Genomic DNA, 21442 nt, shown 5'->3' with positions numbered 1-21442 from the left:
TATATAAAGTGTTTTTGACTGTTCCAAAGTAATAAATAGCTCAAATAAAAGTGAGCAAGCAACTCTCCATTGTTGAAACATCTGAAAATGTTGATTTAATAGCAGAAACGGCAAAAGTGATGAGATTTGGTCGAACGGCTTAGTGTGATTAAACTGGGTATATTTCCAATTTCTCGATGGTAGATCGAGATTTGTCAATGGTAAGTCGTAATCTTACTATCGAGAAATCTCGATCGTGAGTCAAGAAATTACGATCGAATGCAATAATCATCACGTATATTTTCCATGGTTTGTGAATGCTTTCTTACCTTACCAATTATTGGTTCCAGGTTGTGCTCTGGAAAACGAATGGGACAGTAATTTTCTCAATAAATCAAAGCATCGCTCGATTACGTATCACAAGATAAATTATACTTTTATTATCAGATAGTTTGTGTTGGGGATCACAAATAATGCTATTAACAAATGTACACAATGGTTTCTGTTTGTTTTTCTGTATTGTATTGCCATTTAGAAAGGATTCCATGTTTCGACGCACATCATTATTATCATAGGTAAATTATGATTAGGTGAGACTGCCTCGCGCCATTCACGGTGCCACGCAATCCTTGCAAATTGCGGCGGGAAACGACGCTTCAGCTTTCTTGTTTTTCTTTAATTTTGCGTAAAACATTATTTTCCTATACTTTTATAAATTAGCCTTGACCAGTACGAATAAATAGTAAAAATCTATTTAGTTGAACAGTATTTACAAGTTCGATCCAGTCGCGTTGAAAAAAAAAAAACTCTTGATATCTTACAGCGAGGAGACTTTTTTCCCTTTACAGTTTTAAATAAAATGGCCAAATTGCTAACCTAACACATCATGTTTTCGATTTGCGTTGCATTTTTTGGTGTAAATAATGGAGCTCACATAATGTACATTTTTCAAATAATATTAAATTAGCGCTAATCTATTGGTTTGCAAACCAAACAAACAAACAACCACAGAATTCTTCCTGCAAATAATTAGTTGATTAGTCGCTAAACTTTTCCCTATTGACTGACTGTTGCTGAAATCGTTGTCGGATGTGTGTTCAGTGCTGCCTGCGTTTGCCTCATTCAATTTCGACCACCTCGAGGACGTTTTCTGTGAAATGAAAGAAAAGGAATTTCGATCAACAAATTGACCTCGCTGAGAAGTCGACCCGAATATTACTCATTGTTATCCGAGCATTCGTTGGTGAAGGTTGTCTGAATCAACATGACTCGTCGCGTCCCGGCGCAATACGCCGGCAATATTGCCCTACCTGCGGCTCAAGCAGGCAAAAAAGTGGGAATTTCCAAAAGGAAGGTTGAGGCCTCAACTGATGGCCAAAAACCGGGAATTTCCAAAAGGAAGGTGCTTTTGGAAGTGACATCGAACAGCAAAAAGACGAAAAAGAGCGACGGTACTGTACCGATGGATGAGGAGGAGGAGAACTCTTCGTCGCACGAGGAGCAGCTATTGAAGAACAACAAGTTTGCTGGACTGCCTGACGAGGACCAGGTAGCGGAAGCAAAGGAGAATGAAGTGAAACAGCGAAAGGAGAAACTGCCTCCTTTTTATGTGCGGCAATCAGCAGCTACGATCGACTTTCGAGCGGGGCTGGTTGAACTCATCAAGTCTGGGAAAGTCCAAGGCAACATTCGTCTGTGTCAGGACGGATTTAAGGTGCTGGTGCAATCCAGGCAGCACTATCAACTGGTCAAGGATTACTTGACCGAAAACGAGGCGGAGTACTTTACCCATGATGTCGCCATGGATAAGCCGTACAAAATCGTCGTCAGAGGTCTGTACGACATGCCAGTGGAGGAATTAGCTGCCGAGCTAAAAGTTTTGAAACTGGATGTGTTGGCCGTGCACAAAATGAGCCGACGCAACAAAGACATCAAGTACCGTGACCAGCTCTACCTGCTGCATTTGGCTAAGGGATCGACGACGCTTCCTGAGCTGAAGGCGATTCGAGCGGTTTTCAACATTATCGTGTCGTGGGAGCGATACCGACCAGTGCACCGTGACGTCACACAATGCTTCAACTGCCTGGGTTTCGGGCACGGAGGTAAGAACTGCCACCTGAAGCGTCGTTGCGCCAAATGTGGTACCGATGCGCACATCACATCCCAGTGCATCCAAGATTCGCTGGTGAAGTGCCTCAACTGCAACGGTGAGCACTCGTCAACCGACCGAAAGTGCCCCAAGAGAGCTGAGTTCGTGAAAATTCGGCAGCAAGCATCGACGAAGAATCAGCCTCAGCGTCGTAGAACTCCTCCAGCCCTGGTGGAGGAAAATTTTCCACCTCTTCAACCGCGACGCCAGGTCCCAAACTTGGCACCGTTGCCGTTGGATCCCAGGAAGAGAGCTGAGATGAATCATCCACGGCCGGGTTCCAGCCAGGAGCCGAGACCGCCACCACCGGGCTTCAGCCAGGAGCCAAGACCAACCCAAGAACCAGCAGTTGAGGAAAATGGTAATGATCTTTACACCTCAACCGAACTCCTCAATATTTTCAAACAGATGTCCGCTGCACTGCGTGGATGCAAAACCAAGACCCAGCAGATTGAAGTGCTGACCTCGTTCGTCATCCAGTATGGATCGTAGGTCCCTCAAGCTGCTGAATTGGAACGCTTGCTCCATTAGGAGGAAGAATTTAGAGCTGGTGGATTTTCTTCGCGAGAAGGAGATCGACGTAGCTGCCATCACGGAAACTCATCTGAAGCCCGGTGAAAAAGTTTATCTGCAAAACTACAAGATCGCGACGCAGCTCGATAGGACCACCTCTGGAGGAGGAGGTGTGCTTGTCGCTGTTCATCGTGATCTCAAGCCACGCCGGCTGCCACACTTTAAGCTGGACATCATCGAGGCCGTTGGGGTGGAAATTCCCACTTCTGTTGGCCCAGTACTCTTCATTGCTGCATACTGCCCACGTCAGGTGAATGCCAGAGATGGTTCAGCAGCAAAACTGAAGGGCGATATCCAGAAGCTGACACGGCGGAGCGCAAAGTACATCATCGCTGGTGACCTCAACGCGAAGCATGAAGTTTGGGGCAACAGCAGGAGGAATCGGAACGGAGTGATTCTGCACAACGATCTGCAAAACGGATACTACAACGTTGTGAGTCCGGATCGTCCAACGAGGGTGGCTCGGTCTGGGAATCACTCAATCATCGACTTCTTCATTACCAATATGGCTGAGAACGTGGCTCATCCTGAGGTGTTTGAAGAGTTGAGTTCTGATCACTATCCGGTGGTTGTGGAGGTTGGAGCTTCCGTTACTCCGCAGCGGCAACCAACCCGGAAAGATTACCACAACGTTGACTGGCAGCAGTTTCAGCAAGTGGTCGACAGCAACATCGACTATGATCAACACCCGGAAACTTCTGCCGATATTGATCGTTCGCTGGAGGTGATCCAGCAGGCTATCAACCAAGCAGAGGCTGCCAACGTTCGAGAGGTTCCTGTTAATTTTAAGGTAACTGATATTGACGTAGATACTAAACACTTGATTAGACTTAGGAATGTTTATAGGAGACAATATCAACGGACTGGGGACTATGACAAAAGATTTCAGTGAACAATTTGAACAAAATCATACAAGACCGACTTGACAATATCAGAAATCAAGAATTTTCAAAACATGTAAGCCAGCTTGGGAATTATTCAAAACCATTTTGGAAACTTTCAAAAGTTCTTAAAAACAAACCAAAGCCTATTCCTCCTCTTATTGTTGAGGATTCTCCTTTGATTACATCCGAGGAAAAGGCAAATGCACTTGGGCTTCATTTTGTTAGTTCACATAATCTTGGCGCTTCCATGACCAGCCGTAAAGAAACATCAGTTGCCAATAGTATTTCAACAATCAATGACTCTACCTTTGAATTTCCTGCAGATTCCCATGTTTCTGGTGAGGAAGTCAAAGTTGCAGTTAAACAAATGAAAAATATGAAAGCTCCAGGCTTTGATAACATTTTAATCTGGTGTTGAAAAAACAGAGTGATCAGTTCTTTCAACATCTAGCCAATATTTTCAATAAATGTTTGCAACTTGGTTACTTCCCCACCAATTGGAAGCTGGGCAAAGTCATACCAATTTTGAAGCCTCAAAAGATCCAACATCGCCAACAAGTTATCGTCCCATTAGTCTTTTGAGTAGTCTGTCCAAACTCTTTGAGAAGGTCATCTATTCAAGGCTTTTGGATTTTACCAACGATAATAATATAATTTTGAACGAGCAGTTTGGCTTCCGAAAGGGACATAATACTGCTCATCAGCTTACGAGAGTAACTAAAATCATCAAGCAGAACAAGCTTGAGTCTAAATCAACTGCTATGGCTTTGTTGGATGTTGAGAAGGCTTTTGACAATGTTTGGCATGATGGTTTGATACATAAACTGTATTTATACGGTTTTCCAATGTATCTTATCAAAATTATCCAGCACTATCTTTCGGAGAGATCGTTCAAGGTTTTTCTGAATGGGATTGCTTCTGGATTATTCAACATTGATGCTGGGGTTCCCAAGGAAGTATTCTTGGCCCACTTCTGTACAATATTTTTACATCTGATTTGCCTACTCTTCCTGGTAATGGTGTGTTGTCACTTTTTGCTGATGACACTGCCGTTATTTATAAGGGTAAAATAACCAGATATTTAGTTGGCCGTCTTCAGAAGGGTCTTGACGTTCTTTCCGAATACTTTGGCGACTGGAAAATTCGCATAAATGCAGCCAAAACTCAAACCATCATTTTTCCACTTTCCAAATCGGCCAGATTTGTCCCAAAGGATGATGTTTTGATTAAAATGAATGATGTTTCGATACCCTGGTCAAAGGAAGTTGTCTATTTAGGTCTCATACTTGACTCGAAACTTTTGTTTCGGCAGCATGTAGATAAAATATTGAACAAGTGCAGCATTCTCATCAGGTGTTTGTATCCTTTAATTAACAGAAAATCAAAGCTATCTTTGAAAAATAAGTTAGCAGTTTACAAACAAATAATTTACCCCGTTATTGAGTATGCAGTACCTGTTTGGGAGTGTTGCGCTAGAACTCATAAATTGAAGCTCCAGCGTGTCCAAAACAAGGTACTCAAAATGGTTTTGAATGTTCCTGGCTGGACAAGATCAAGTGAGGTTCATGAATTAGCAGAAGTTAAAATGTTGGATCAGAAGATTCAAGAAAAATGTTTGAAATTCAGGGAAAAATGTGCTATATCTGAATACCCCTTGATTCAAGGATTGGTTTAGTTTATGGTAAGATTAAGTTAGTTTTAGGTTAGGTTATGTTTTCTTAACATTTTTTTTTTCCTCATTGTACCTAGTGTTACAAAAATGATAAATCATATACTTTTAAAGTTATAAAAATGAACAGTGTTTAAATCACGAAAAGCAAACTAAAGCTGAAGAGCCACAGCTGACCACTTATTATGTAAACCAAATGTAATTATTATAAGAAAGATTCAATAAAGTATATTTAATTCAAAAAAAATTCCCGAATATTACGTGGCTGCTGCTGGGTTGCGGCCGCTGGCTTCCGAGGCGTAATGGTAATCCCGCTGCCCAATCGCTTCTGCGGTTGAATCGGAATACTCTGGAAAAAAGGACATTTAGAGGATGACCTTGCCAGGATACGGAACAAACCCCCCCAAGTTTCGAGTGACTCACCGGAGTGGGCTTCTTGGCCGCCGGTGGCGAGTAAATCGACCTTACTTCAGAGATGGTAATCGAATTGTTTTTCGCCTTTAAGCTGTCTATGAGGGTGGGCGAGGGCTGGTCCGCGCCGGAACCCGGAACCGGTGCCTTGCGCTTGCGCACCGTTATGCTGTTTGGCGTAACGGGTCCTGCGCGCATCGTCCCACCTGCCGCCGCACTGACGGTGGCCATCGATAGCGATGGAGGTGGTGCTGCTGCCGATGAGAGCGGCGACTGCCCAAGGGTGGACTTCATGGCCGTCGGAGTCAGGGTTGAGCTGTGGGGGGTGGGAAGATACTACGGTTAGAATTGTGTCAAAGGGTGATGAAATTGCGCCAACACTCACAATGGCCGCTTCAAGCTCGGACCCATCGTCACGTCCTGCGACGTCTTGACCACCATGTTTGGCCCGGGGAGGACCTTCCGCACGGCAGTGCCTGCACCGCCGCCGCCGCCGCCGATGGTTTTCGTTATGACGAGGTCCTGCTTGCGGCCAAGATTACCACTGAAGAACGACATTGCCGCAGCGTTGTTGGTTCCGGCGCCAGAGGTGGCCGCCACCGTACTGGACGGCGGATTGCTGATCGCTATCCGCTGGCCGGTGCTGGTGATCTTCGTTATGCTCACGCTATCCGACAGGGGGGACATGTTCGTTTGGCTGGCAGGTTTGCTACCGGTCATCGTCAGCCGTGCTGCACCAGGACTTGTACTTGCCAAAGCCTTTGGAAGCTGCTGCTGCTGGCTGCCGATGGACGTTGTCGTCGTCGTCGTGGTCGCCTGCGAGGGAAAGATTCCCACCGGAACGGGTCTGTTCGGTGATTGTTGTTGTTGGCGTTGCGCCAGCTGCAGTTGCTTCTTCGCCTTGGCCATCGCCAGGTGCGAGTTGGTGTTAGTATTGATAAGGTTGCTGCTGGTGCCGGCGCTGTTCATTCGTTGTTGAAGTTCGCGCAGTTGCTGGGCCGCGATGGAACCGCGGGGAAGCGTCGGAGAGGCAGCAGCGTTGGAAGACGAAGCAGTCGGCGGCGGGTTTGAGATTTTCTGCTGCAGGCTGAATGGCGACGAGGAGGGGGAGTTTTGCAGTTGGAGGGATTTTGCGTTGGTAATGACTGGGACCTGTTGCTGGCGGGGGGTTGTGGAGTTGTTGGCGGTGGCGGGTTGAGGTTTAGTTATGATGGGTGACGAGCCGCCGATCGTGAGTGGAGTGCGGATTAGTGGAGGGTGTTGTGGTCGGCTGTTGCTTGGGGACGCCCTCGGTAAGCTGTATGGCGGCGGACGGGCCTGCTTTGTCGATGGCCTCGGCGCAATGTGTACCGGGGAGTTTGCGCTACCTTTGGAAGATTTCATGCTGTCTACGTTCTTCACGGCGATCGTCGGCTTCGTCAACGTCGTAATACTCTTCGCACTGAGCATGATGTCCTTGGTGTTGTCTTTTTTCTTCTCCGCCGGGTAGACGATGCCCATGTTGAGGTTCTTCTTCACAACCTTGTCCTTGTCCTGGGCGCCGGGTTTCGCCGAGGTCGCGTTGATTGACGATGGGTCGCGTACGATAATGTGCGGCCTCGGGATGCCATCGTCGTCTACGTCGTCATCGTCGCTGGCCACGATCGTGGTCGTGAGTGGGACCGGCTTTGGATCGTTACTCTTTGCCACAGATGATGACGACGAAAGCGTTGGCTTTGGTATGTTGAGCGGTGGTAGTGGAAGTTGAGCTGGGGGAGGTGGTGCCGTAGCGATGACACTCTTGGACGCAGTAGACGGAGAGGCGGAGCTTAATACTGGCGTGGAAGTGGCCATCGTGGTGACGGTTGTGGCCGCCGTCGGAGTGCTGCGCGAAGGTAACGGAGTGATTGTCGGCGCTGGCAGCGGAGAGCTGAGGTGGGAGAACGGTCCGGATGAAGCGGCCGATGACATGGGCATGGGTTGTTCGTTGAGCATGTTGATGAGGGCGGCGTTGCCGGAACTACTTGGGGATTGAGAGCTGGAGGCTGGTGGTGGTGCAGGCGAGGAATGTGATTGCGGTGCCGGAGATCCGGGATGGTGCATCGGGGGTGGACCGAACCCGTTGAACTGCTTCAACGCACTCAGTGCACTGTACGGGGAGGTAGTCGTGCTCGGTGACACCGAAGTGGCCGTTGCCGTCGTGACCGTCGTACTGTTGCTCATGCTCGACGAGAGGGACTTGCTGTACAGTTCCAGCAGACTCTGCAGCGCTACGTTGGTGTTGTAGCTGCTCGTTCCTGGACCACCTCCGCTGGAGCTCTGTCCGTTCAACGCTGCCGACAGCGCAAAGTCTGGTATGCCACTTGCGGAAGGTGACGCCCCCGGCAGGTTAAAATTCCCATACGCCGGTTGCTTTCCCATGATCGACGAGTAGCTAGGATCGCTCATCAACGATGGGAACGACGCGTTCGCGTACGGATACATCAACTGGTTCATGCTGGAACTGTACCTAAAGTCGTTCCGGTACATGTCTGCCAACGCTCCCGGCAATCCAGGATAATTAATCGCCGAGTAGGGTCCCAACCCCGAACCGGAAGCACCCGGAAACGCTCCCGCCGCACCCATAAAGTTCTGCATCATTCCCAAGTTGCCCAAATACGAAGGTTTTTCATTATTCTGGATTTCCCGTTCGTACGCCGCCCACGCCTCGTTCTTCTCCTCTTCGCTCAAATCCTGCTCCGGTTTGTTCTCCAACAACGAATCGTGCACGTGGTACTTGAACGCACTTTTCGGCAGATTTCTCAACAGGTACGCCAACACATCATCCGCCGGAAGAATCGGCGTTTCGCGCACCTGGTCCTCAACCTTCGACAAACTGTACAACTCGGCCAGCTCCGAGAAGCTGTAGTGCCGATCGATCTGCTGCTCGTCCACCACCCGGAAACTCATCGCCTGTTTCGTAACGGACCGCGAGTACACCTTCTCCTCCATCGTGCCCATCGCCAACAGTCGGTACACGTAACACTTGCGCTTCTGCCCAAGCCGGAATATCCGGAAGATGTTTTGCTGATCGTTCGACGGATTCCACGACGTGTCCAAAATGATCACCCGATTCGCTCCGATCAAGTTAATGCCCTGTCCACCGGCCTTGGCCGAAATCAAAAAGCATTTCGTCCGCTTGTTGGACGGATCGTTGAACGACGTAATCATCTTGTGGCGAATGTTCTTCTGCGTCTTCCCGTCCAACCGGTAGTAATCCTTGCCCGGTTCCCACGGCCCCCGAAAGCTCCCGTACCCGTACACGTCCGCCGCCGGATCGTTCTGCTGGTTGTGAATCTTGGCCATAAAGTGCTCCACCACGTTCAGCACGGCCACAAACGCGGAAAAGATGAGACACTTTTCCCCGCGCTCGTGGCACTGCTTCAGAATCTCGAACATGATCCGCAGCTTGTTGCTCGGGTAGAGCGACTCCAGGTCGTTGACGCCCAGGTGCTTGCGCCACCAGTCGTTCGTCACCGAGAGCGCACCCGACGAGATGTCGTTGTAGTCGTCGGGCCGGTCGTCGTCCGAGTCGGGCGAAGCGGTTAGCCGGAAGCGGGCGTCTCGTTTGTTCTTCTCCTGGACGGCCGTCTCCCACGCCTTTTCCAGCACCTTCGGGTGGGTCCAGATCTACAAGCAAGGGGAGTGTTGCAACAACGAGGAGGAAGTTATGCTTGACGGAGTCATACCTTTCGCAGCGACGTGTAATCCGCCAGCAGTTTGAACTTTTTCCCCCGGGCACCTTCGCTGACCGCTTCACCGGTCGCCGTCGTGTACTCGTTCATCTGCAGAAACACCTCGTACATTTTTTCCTACAAACAAAAAGTTTCATCGTTAGACAAGTTCTTGAGTTGATTGTTGAAAACTAAAAAAAAAGGAAATTTATTTTTCGTGCGTTTCGTTGCGCACGGGACTTACTTGGACGGGCGTTAAAGGAACGAACAACACATACTCAAACTTTTCCGGCAGGAACTCCTTCAGGACGCCGGCCTCTCGCCTCTGCAAGTGGATACAAACGTTAGACACCTTCGACATTGACTGAAGACGATTCATCTTACCTGAACAAACTTGGACAGCTTGTTGTGCAGCACAAACGAGCGCTGCTTCATGATCTTGATCGCCCGGCTGTCCGAGTCCTTGTGCTGGCCATTCTTGATGGGGTTCGCGTACAGGTTGTTAAACTCCCGGTCGCTGCCGAGGAAGGACGGCTTGATGAAGTTCACCATGCAGTAGTCTGAAAAGTTTAAAATTTTAGAATGTGTCCATTCGAGATGATTTCAAAACCGTTCAACTCACATTCCTTCAGGTTGTTCTGGATGGGCGTCCCGGTCAGGACGATCCGTCGCTTGGTCTTGATCTGCGACACGGCCCCACTGATGGCGGACTTTTTGTTCTTGATCTGATGGCCTTCGTCGCAGATGACCAGGTCGGCGCCCGGATCCAGCAAGTACTCGTCGACGCGCTTCTTCACGAAGGCGGCCTTCGCCGCCAGGAAGTTCGAGGGCGTCCGCTTGCGCTTCTCGTAGTTGACGAGCACGCGGAACGCTTCGTACCCGATGAGCATGCAGCCGCAGCGGTTCTCGTTCGACGCGTACCAATCGCCCAGGACTTTGAGCTTGTCGTTGACGTCGGCGTTGTCCGGGAAGTAAAATACCTTCAGTCGGGGACCGCTCTTGAGCGAACCCAGCCAGTGCTGGATTTCGTCGGACCAGTTCATGACCGTGCTCTTGGGGCAGATGACGAGTACGCGACGGGTCTTGAGCTGCGGGTAGCGCATGACCGTGTGTAGTAGCGTGATCAGCTGGAGCGTTTTGCCGAGGCCCATGCAGTGAGCCAGGATGCACCCGGAACCGGGGTGTTTGTTGATGTAGTTCACGCTGCCGTAGCTATTGTCATACATGAACCGGACACCTTCTCGCTGGTGAGGTTTGAGCAGCTTCTCGATGTGCGGATGAACGCAGATGGCCTGCTTCCGCTTGGCGTCGTAATCCAGCACCATTTTGCTTTCGTCCGGGCCGGGCTTGAACGTTTCCATAAACTTGGTCAGCTGTTCGTTCTTCTTCTTCAGCTGGGCCACCCGAACCACTTCGTCCTTCTGGGCGGTCTTGGTCTCGTCCGCAAGCTGGTCCTGCGTCAGCATCGTCCGTATCCGACCCTTTTTGTTCTCCTTCTCATCCGCCTCGTTGGTCTCCTCTACCTCCGCTTCGCTCTCCGAACTCAAACTTATGCAGTCGTCCTCCTTGGTGTCCTTGCGCTTCAACTGCGGAGTCGCCCGCTTCGTCGTGGCACTAAAGTCAAAGTCCTCCAGCGTCTTCTCCTTGAGCTTTCGCTTCGGCTGAAACATCGAAACGTCCAGCAGTTCCACGTCCGAGTCTTCGCTAACTACCCGTTCGGACCGGCTCGTCGCCGAACCGTTCTCCCGTCCAAACGCCTCCCGATCACGATCACGTCGCAGCGTCTCATCCACATCTCGGAACATCTTCTTGCTAAAAAGTTGCTTGTCCAGCGGGTCAACGGCCGTCGTTTTACTAGCCGAGCCAGCATCCTTCTTCAAACTACTCTTCGTCTCCTCAGACGTCGTCTTCTGCTCCGACTTTTTCAGCGAATTCTTCATCCGCTCAATCGCGTCTTCATTGTCCTTTTCCATCGCAACTCCATCATCTTCAGCCTCACTCTCCTTCGTCTTGTCCGCGTCCTCCTCCACCACAGACTTGCTCCCCTCCTCAACCTCCTGCTTCTCACCCTCGTTTCCACTGCCCTCCTCCTCATCCTCCCCCTCGCCGTGCTCCTTGTTCAGACTCTTCAAAAACTTCTCCATCAGAATCGACCCGGCCGAATCGTCGGAATCTTCACCCCCTCGCCGCAACGCCTCCACCACCCCGTCCTCGTCACTCCCGCCCGAATCCAGCTCGGTGTCGCTGCTGCTCAGCTGGTTCAACAGCTGGTTCTTCATGTTCTGATTGCACTGCTGCAGGTACAGCTCCTCCGTTTCAACCACTTCGGACGCACTATCGCTGTCGTCGCCGCTGCCGTGCAGTTCCGCGTTGTCCTTCAGAATGTCGTACAGGTCGTCGCGGTCCTTCTTCTTGTTGACCACCGGCGGCGGCAGCTTCTTCTTGACTGCGGCATCCTGGGGCTTTTGCGGGTTTGCGTTCCTCGACACCTCCAGGTTGGTCAAGTTGCACAACTTGTCGATTTCTTTCTCCCGCAGGTTGTCGTAGTACTCTTCCAGCTCCGACTCGGTCATGTCCTCGAGCGCCTTACCCTTGGGCGCGTCATCTTCCGACTCTTCTTCGGCTTCCTCTTCGCTGTCGATCTTCTTGCCGGTGCTCTTCTTTGGTTTGTTCTCAGCGGTCTTGCTTGGAGCTTCCGTTTTACGCTCCTCCGTCCGCACCTCTTCCTCAACAAGGTAGTCCTGCACGACGCCTTCCGCCGCCGGCAAGATGTCGTCCACGTCAAGCAGAATGTCGTCGACCTGGGGCAGAACGTCGTCCAGCAGCTCGCTGTCGGACTGCTCGTTGTCCTGTTCCGCGCTCGTAGCGTCTTTAGAGTCTTCCTCCTGCTTCGGCGCCGTGCTCTTCGACGTTGAATCCTCCCCGTCCACGTCCATCCGTTGCCCGTCCGATGGCGAGGACGACTCGCCTTCCCGGTTGGTCGCAGAATATTCCACACTACTCGTCCGGATGATTCGCTTCTGCGCCACCGGCGTATCCGAGCTGTTCTCCTCGGAGTACGGTTCATTCTTGACCGGAATGTCGTCACTTCCGGGGGCGGGTTCCGACGACGACGCAATCGTTGGCGATTTCGGCACCAAAAACTGCGACAAATCCGGCTCCGAAGCGTCCTCTTCTTCCTCGTGCTTTGCGGAATCGGTGCTGTCCAACCTTCGAGCGTTTCGCTTCTTACCGGGCATCGTGATGTCCTGATCATCCTCCTCCTCGCCCTCTTCCCCACCTTGCGCCAACTTTCGCTCCATCCGCCTCGACTTTCTCCGATCTTGGCGTCGCGCGAACGCTTCATCGTCGTCCTCTTCTTCTCCTGCGCTGGATGGCGCACCTTCGGAACCTGCTCCACCACCACCACCACCATCATCGCTACTGGCCGTTGCATCGCTGTACACCGCTTCTACATCTCCCAGCGAGCTGAGCATCCGTCGCTTGTACTTTTCGTTCAGGGAAATGGCCTTTTCCCGGGTCAGCTTGACCTTTTCGGTTTGAACCGACGCGTCGGCCGTCGCCGTTGGAGCGAGCTTCTCCGTCAACCTTCGCACGTTGAGGGTTAGTTTCGCAAGGAACTGTTTCAACTTGTCGCAGCTGTCGTCCTCATCAGCTTTGTCTACGATGAGTTCGCACTGTTGGAAGAACAACTCACCGTGCTCAATCAGATCGTCAACGCTGGCGATTTCGAGACTCTTTTTGGTCGGTTCTTCCTTCTCCGGAATAGCAGGTTCTTCTGGTTGAACTTCAGTTTCGGACTCCTTCGGAGTTTCTTCTTCAACTGGTTCTACCTGATCTTCAGCAGCCTGATCACCTTCCTCTGTTTCCATCGGAGCAACTTCTTCCTGATCTTTCTCAGGATCTTCCGGAACCGGCGTTGGAGGAGGTGGGTCTTCGGCAACGTCACACTCCATCGGGGGCGGATCGCTAACGCCGTCACCTTCATGCTCAAGCGGTTCCGACCGATTCGGGGACATTACCTTGGATAGATTGGTTTCGATCTCGATTTCCTGCTGTTCCTCTTGCTCCTCCAGAACGGCATCTAGTCGACCGGCGACACTTTCTTCACTCGGGGTCGCCAGCAGGTCCGTCATCGAGCGACCCTCAAACGGTTCGGAACAGTTCTCCGACAGGATCACTGAGAGATTGTCTGCTTCGTTAACTTCTGCGGATTCAATTGCAGGTTCGGGTTCGAGACTCTTCGGCGCGTCAGGTTCTTCCGAGAGGGCCTTCTCCTTCAACAGCTTCACCTGCTCCTCAATACTCGCAATACTGGCCAATCGTTTCTCCCTGTCTTCACCAGCTTGCTCGAGCAATCGCTGCGATAGTTCAACAATACTCTCCACCGTAACGCAGCTCGGCACCGCCGCAGGTTCATCCAGCGACTGCGACGTGTACGCGTGATCGTTCTCAACCGGACTCTTGTCCTCTTCCGGCCGTTCCTCCTTGATCGGAACGTGCTGCTGGTGCTCAATCAGCGACAACAGCACACAATCCTCTTCGTCTTCACTCTCCGAAATGGCAATCTCCTCGCTCACGCGACCTACATCCGACAGTTCCAACTCCGCACCCAGGTCGTCCTCATCGTCCGGAAAGTTCACCACAGTTTCCTCAATGTCGATCTCTTCCTTGATCGTAATGCCACAACCCATCTCCATCTCCATCTCCTCCTCCTCCTCTTCCTGCTCCACTTCCGGCCGATGCTGCGGCTCATCCGACCCCACATTGAACAGCTCCTGCGTGTCCAGGTTAAAGTGGTAACTCATCGTAAACATCCCATGGTCACGACTCGAACCGCCGTCAATGTCTCCCCCATTTCCACCAGCACCACCACCACAACCCTGCTGCACCGGTGCCAGGTTAATACTCTTGACGATCCGCAGCTCGGTCTTCTCGCTGACGGCCTTGTCCAGCAGTGTGTCCAGGTCGACCCCGGCGAGCAGGTCCATAGCTTCCCCGCCGGACAGGTGCTCCTTGGACGACACTACCGTGACAGCACCAGCAGCAGCACCACTTTCCATAACAACTGCGTCGTCGTCGTTCTCGTTGTCCGACGGGATCAGCACGTACTCGTCGCCGTTGTCCATGTTGATTTCCTGCATGTCCGTGATCTCTAGCCCGTTGAACAGGTCAGGCTCCTCGGCGGCGGCGGTGGCCCTGGAAATGGGGGAAGAGAGAAAGATGGGATGTTTTAGCTAAACAGTTTGGAACCGGAGCTATTCTAAATTATCTGAGATTATGTCCTGAAGGGTTCTGATTTTTTGATTCAAAAATCAGAAATCACTCACTCATCGCCGAATGAATCTTTGCCGCGCAACCATTCGCGAGCGAACACGACTCGCTAGCTGCCAGCGGCTTGGTCAATCGCTCCACACGAAGCGATACAAATACTTTGTAAATTTCTTTGCCTACTCCGTCCGTCGACCCGAGTCACAAACGAATCTGCTCTGAGAGAGGAAAGAATCTAATAAATTAATAGCGCGCCGCTCTTTTGGCTTGCATTATGCTGTACTACCCGATTGGTGTGAGAGCAAGAGCAAAGAGAGAGTGTTCAGTAGCGATTGGTGATCGAAGTGACTGAGTCTTTTTTGAGCAATCAGTACCCTTGATTTCAGTACGGTCCAAAGATTCTGTTTCCGGAGGGAGGAAAAATTCGAATAGGTAATCAAATCATACAATATATTTTCCGATACAGTATTTGTTCGGTAACTGGGCTGAGAACGTAGCCCAGTCACCGAATGCTGCTCGCTAACTGGGCTGAACGAAAAATAACGAGGGGAACACCGATGCATAATATTTTCCTGATGAAATATAAAAATAAAAGTTAATCAAATTTATTTACGATGTTTACTTTTCATATGTCTTAAATTGTGACTTGAAATGAAATAAAAGTTTGAAAAAAGTTTTTATTATTTATTGAACATGCTGTTGCATCCATTAACCCCTCGTTCATTTCGGTTTGTTTTGGTTTTTTGACGTTTGTCTGCTTTTTAACTGGGCTACGGCCCAGTTATCGAGCGCCCAGTTAAAAAGCAGCCCAGTTAAACAACGCCCAGTTACCGAACAACTACTGTATAAACAATAGGAAGCCATCCATAAACCACCTAAAAATGTAAGACCAAAAAACAAAAAGTTTGCTTTTTTATGCTTTTGAATACCCCGGGATATTGAAGACTGATTCAATGCGTTTGTTTATTGCTAGAGTTATTTTTAAAGGTATTTTAAACTCGAAAGACAAAATTCTCATAAGGCCGAATCTCATAAGGCAAACGGCCTTTTGAACTTCGGCCTTTTGAGGCAATCCCGAAAATGTTGTTCATAGGACCTTGAACCTTTAAAAAAACGAAAGATCTCCAGGGAACAAGCAGACCCAAAAGAGCGCTGGAACAAAAAAAGAACTAAGCTGAAAATAGAAAAATGGGCGTGGCCCGATAAATTCTCGACTGATTAGATTACATTTGGGAAATATTTTTTTCAAATGCTTGTAAGATTTATAGAATATCTTTTAGTAAAAGTGAAAATAAACAGAAATGTTCACAAAAAGTTGCTCCACTCGTTGGTGTACTTGGTTTTAGTAAATTTCAATGAACACTCCAGATTATCCAGCATCATTCAAGCACGACCGCTTATTAGGCTTTAAATGGGCATATTTCCCCTATGATCAATTTCGGAAGCTAATATTTTTTTTTTAAAAATCCTCAAAATAAGGTGTCTTCGGAAAAGTTTTTCCAAATTAAATGAAGATCATAGTTTCGAGAATTGATAAGATTTGGTTAATTATGGCGCCGAACACTGGTAAAAACTGAACTTACATTTCCCCACACATTTTGACGATTTCTCCCTTACAAACATCAAGCGATTAGAGGGAGGGGTTGCCGTGATCAGAATGGGCTCAAAATTGTAATGGGCCAATCTATGATTTCAACGGGTAGCCCCGATGAAGCCCGAATTTGGACCACCCGAATGCACATGCACATCAAACATCGGAGGCGGTAAAGTTTGTCAAAATAGACTTTAGAAGAGGAACTACAGTGAATTAAAAACCCGATTTAATATCACCAGAGGTGAAATAGAGCCTTTCTTACAAAATGATGAAACTCCGACAAATATATTGGTGCAATTAATTTTTCAGAATCAAAATTATACCACCCAGTGAGAATTTAACCTAAAACTTCGAATATTTTTAGGCTAAACCTCGAATACATTTTTTTTAAATTTCAGTGGTACATTATGGGTCACAAGGTATTAAAATTTAGTTAAGAAAAACATATTGGATTGACATTATCAGAAAAATATAAAGGGTACTCAGTCTTTAATGTTAGTCTATGATTAACTTAAAAAAATATGTATCGCTATTGCACTTTGTCGATCTATTATGAGAAGCCAAAAAGAACACTGCTGGCGTTTATGCTTCGACTTGACGACTTTCGAGCGAGAACGTGCCGGGACTTCGAATTCAATGTTCAGTATGTATATGATTCTGTATAAAACCAAAAATTTAATAGGAAAAAATAGGGTAAAAATAAGACGAAAAAAACACTAATATGGCTATATCTCTGGAAATAAATTTTGGAAAAGCTTCAAATTTTGGGCCCAAGCAGTTTATGGCGCATGTTTTCGAATGGCTTTTTGTTTGAAACTAAATTCTTTTAATTTGATAGTGCTAGCTGTAAAATAGTCCAAAAAAATACCTCTAAATATGGCCTTAACCACACTTATTGGTCGAAAATTGTGAATCCAAAAATAAAAAGTTCGTCTCCGACCCCACGGCTACAAATCTAAAATATAAAAATTGTGGGTTTTACGAGCAGTTTTCCAATGATGGAAGACACAAATGTTTAAGAGCGGATACAGACATCGCTCAAGTGTTTCAGAAAAAGAGCTCTCAAAAATCAGACTTTGAGTTCCGGGTTTCGGGCCAACATTCAATCGAAAGAGTGCATTTAAACCTTTAATTTAGTAAAAGGTTTTTCTGGGACGAATCCTCGCCGCGCACGAATTTTTTAAGATTTCTGAGAAAAGTGTTTTCCCAAAAGCAAACCTTAAACTTTTCTTTTATAAGGCAAAAAAAGATTTTTTTTCTGAGTGGGACCTATTTTTAAATTTAAGATTATTGATACCTTGTGAAATTGTATGGACAGTTGCCAAGATTGTAAGGAGCCTTGAATGGACAAACTGATAACGATAATGTTAATGTTCTTTTTGGACCCAAGAAACGTATTAAAATAGTGTCATCGAATAAAAAAAATAATTGCTTTTAGGCGAAAACGTAGAGAACTGCTTAGTTACTAGATGAAGATTGGCCATCTGAGGCAAAGTTAAAAAAATACAATTTCTGTCATCTCGAAAACGAGAATTTCAAAAAGTTTTTTTTTCGCTTGTGAAAATTTGAATAAAAAATGGGTAAGTTTAGAGAGTTTTTTTAAGAGACCTAAGCAATACCTACAACTTTTTAAGGACAGCTGCCAACACTTTATGGAGACCTAAGTTGTAGATTATATTTCATCTGAATCATAAAATTTTAAAACGAAATTTCCAATAAATTTTCTAGTTGAAGGCCAAGGATTGATACCTAAGAGCATGCGATGGCACTGACCTTGTTCCGTGCTCTTCGGTTGACGTCCACGTAAGGAACATCCAGGAAGGAGCGTAACTAACTACATCCGTAGTTCTGTTAGATCATCCGAATTATCTTGATCAGAACAGTATAGCTCTGGTTCCTTGCGAGTGTCCTATTTTCTTACCTCCACGTTGGCTTGGTTTTCATGATGACCTAGCTGGTGGCCTGTGGAAACGGATCGTAAACCTTTGACCACCGCGGGTCAGAGTCGAGACGGCTAAAAGAAAGGGGCGCAACAATGTGGGAAAGGGAAGTAATTTGTGATTGTAGACGGTATTGTTTTGATTCGCAGTATGTTGAGTCAACTGCTGTGGATGTACCTGAAACATCGCACAACGGGGTTTCTCTTCTTTCCGTTTTTATCTACCATTAGAGAGCCTGGAGCTTATTGGAGAACGGACATCTCAAGCCTGAAGTGCCGATCGAGGCACGGAGCTGTCAAACGGAGGTGCCTATCGAGCAAAATCCTTTGTCTTTTGCTCGATTGGTACCTCCGTTTGACAGTTCTCGTGCTTCGATTTGTGCTTTTGGTTTGAGATGTCCGTTCTCTAATAGGATCCAGCCTCTCTATCTACCATCTATATTCTGTTATTTTCTTGATTCTCTTATTTCTCAACGTTTTTCCACTCTATTTACTAATTGATGCTGCTGTAACAAACTGTCTGTTTTCCCTTAATTTGGCAGCGATTTATTTTGTTGTTAATTTCTTTATCTACTTCATCAATTACTATCTTTATTTTACTATTGATTCTTCAAATAGTATATTTTTTTCACTGTCCATTGTTTTCAATCTTCACCCTTTTCTTCAAACAAATGAGGTTCGAGCCCTTACTCAATTTTTGGAATGATCAAAGATCTAACACAAATATTACTATTGTACTTTTGAAAAACTTTTATAAAATGCTTAGGACCAAAATATTGTAACAAAACACCGCGACAGAAGAAATAGTAACAGATTAACACGACTCAACAATAGGGAAGATTTCAGGAGAAAAACAACACCCAGTATAATAACAACTAGTTTTTGAATTCAAACTCAAAATAAACCAGTTTTTGCTTAAATGAAAGTTGATAGGCACACTATAAATGGTTAGGCGCTTATACTTACATCAAACCCTACGTAATGTACCACCCCCGGCCGAGTTAAAATGCGTAACCGGAAAAGAAGGTGTGCATGCCTGGCACGAACACTCAAAGCGTGTTCTAGCGTGCTGCTCGTACTGACTCAGAGCAAGGGTGAGATGTAGGTGTAAGGGCAGTGCGTGTTCGTCGGGAACCTAGTGCATAAGATCGGTCAAGGCCCGTTCTTACACTGAAAATTGCGAAATTGCGAATTGCGAAATTTCCAATAAATTTTCTAGTTATTTGGAAAATTACTCTATTACAGGTTTACTAAATCTTTATTTTTTTTTTTAAACAAGAATAGTTTTCCCTTTTTCCTGGTATATAACATACAATTGATTATCACAACACTACATATACAAATAATTCAACTAAAGGAAAGCATCTACACGTTGCCTGTCCCAGCTAACTTCAAATCAATGTTCCTCTCAATAAAAGAACTCTTGTCTCTTGCTTCCTGTCGCTGCTGCTGCTAGCACGAAGAAAGCGCGATTTTCGCGCGGGGCCGATTCACCGCCACGATATCTTCTCCTACTCCCAAACTCCACTCTTCAAGAGCGGTGGCGGAGGAGATGAACAGTGTGTAGCAGCAGCAGCTCAAACAGGGTAAAAAGCAAAAGAAAAGACAAGCAAGCAAAAAAAAAAAAAACACAACATCATACACACGGGAGGAAAAGCAAAACAAAAACAACCGCCAAAGCTAAAAAGAATATGCGCGTTGCTGTCCAAGTTGGTTCCAGGTCCCAGTCGCGCGGGGGTCAGGTGTGCGTGCATGAAGGAGGAGACAACTCTGCCCAGCCCAGAACATCCGCGAGGCAGGGAAAAAGGTTGGAGGTGTAGCATTTTATGCTTTTGGATGGTCTTTTTGTGCACGAACGTCGTTGTGGTCGTAAAAATGGTACAAAAAGCATTACCAAGCCGTTTTCTCTGCGATTTTTTGGGCAGGGATTCTTGGTGGAATCTTCCTTTCCCGGATATTCCGAACCTTTTCCTTTTTGGTATTTCGTTGTTTACTTTTCCGCTTCTAACACAAACACTTGCCCGGGAATTCTTGTTTGCTGGTCTTCAACCTAGGCAAAATTGGGGGAAAAAATCGATACGCTTGAACGCAATCTGTTTGTCCCAGTGAGGGGCAGCAGCCCCGGCCACACTAATCAATCTTCCTTACATTTTGATTCGACATCCAGAACCGTTTTCCTTGGATCCGCTAGGCTCTCAGTAGGCTGCGCCGCGCCGTGGGCAAGCCCTTAGTTCGGCAACACAAATCGCAGCAACCCGCGCTGCTCCTATTCCGTCACTACGCCGGAACACGGAACACCTCGTCCAACCCCAGTAGCTCCACCTTCTTCTGGCCGGGCCGATCGGCGCGGGGGGATGGCCTCCACTACTAAAAGGATGGTTCTACTGCACACGCACACACACAAACACACACGCGCGGAAGGGTGAAAAATTGGCGCCCCTTAGAAGTGGCACAGGTTCCCGGAATACGATCTCGACCGCGCGCGACCTCGTTTCGTTATCGACGCAACACCGTTTAACGTCCGCCGGAAGTGTGGTCCATACGGGGGACAATCCAACGCCGGAGAAAACTCGGTTTCTTTTCTTTGCGCGGAGACACCACCACAAAACTTAAGATGGAGAACTTTTGCTTCTGCGAGCTCGGGCTTTTTGTGCAAGCGAGACTTGGCTTCTTCTTGCGTGTCTTTTTCTCGTTCTTTGCTCTGGGCTGCAGGGTGACAGTTTGCGTGTGACACTGCGATGTTTTGAGGAGACGAGCACACGTTGAAATAAACGTAACAACATTTGTCTTCTTTTCGTTGTGGGTAAAACTCAAGTTAGGCATTCGATGGGTAATCGACGTGAGCAGTACACTCATTTCTTCAAAACCAGGGGGATGCTAAAGGCCGCCATCTTGGGTGATTGAGATTGATAACGCGTGCAAACTGCGCACAGTGAAAACAAAAATATTTCTTTTATTAATAATTCAACTTTTGTTATAAGAATTACTGAAGTAAAAGTCAAATTACGCTGTAGTTAAGTTAAACGTTTCATGTGATAAAAGTACAACTTTAAATAAGGTCAACGGCCCGATGTGTGCTTAATAATCCCTACTTTAGTAGTTTATTTTGCAAATACATTGATAAAAATCACCTCACAAACATACACTAACTTTTAAACGTACATTGCGGTAAAATTTTACATAAAAACAATAATTACTTTATTTCCATTTTATGCCTGCAGTTTTTGTACTTTTTTTTACAGTGCGCAGTTGCTTTGTTTTGATTCCGTAACGAACAGCTG

General features: G+C 47.5%; 1 protein-coding gene across 1 annotated transcript; it reads right to left on the bottom strand.

Annotated features, from left to right (window-relative positions):
• Positions 1–478: 478 nt before the first annotated feature.
• Positions 479–20867, bottom strand: LOC6048075 (transcriptional regulator ATRX). The gene is made up of 9 exons (XM_038251507.1): positions 20310–20867; positions 9980–14556; positions 9742–9917; positions 9602–9682; positions 9373–9495; positions 6051–9313; positions 5678–5981; positions 5516–5603; positions 479–1129 (listed from the first exon to the last, which is right to left on the bottom strand). Coding segments are annotated over exons 1-9 (8646 nt in total). The 5' UTR covers positions 20312–20867; the 3' UTR covers positions 479–1097.
• Positions 20868–21442: the final 575 nt, after the last annotated feature.

Source organism: Culex quinquefasciatus, chromosome 2 (genome assembly GCF_015732765.1).
Source record: "Culex quinquefasciatus strain JHB chromosome 2, VPISU_Cqui_1.0_pri_paternal, whole genome shotgun sequence".
Lineage (NCBI taxonomy): Eukaryota > Metazoa > Arthropoda > Insecta > Diptera > Culicidae > Culex > Culex quinquefasciatus.
Note: the sequence above shows the minus strand (reverse complement) of the source record. Positions and strands in the feature narration are given on the sequence as shown.

Bases quoted from the DNA above. Each gene is read 5' to 3' on its own strand.
- LOC6048075 (XM_038251507.1), bottom strand. The intron at 9,683-9,741 runs GTAAGATGAATC...ATCCACTTGCAG, and splicing joins AGCTGTCCAAGTTTGTTCAG to AGGCGAGAGGCCGGCGTCCT. The intron at 1,130-5,515 runs GTAATATTCGGG...TTCATTTCACAG, and splicing joins CGCAACCCAGCAGCAGCCAC to AAAACGTCCTCGAGGTGGTC.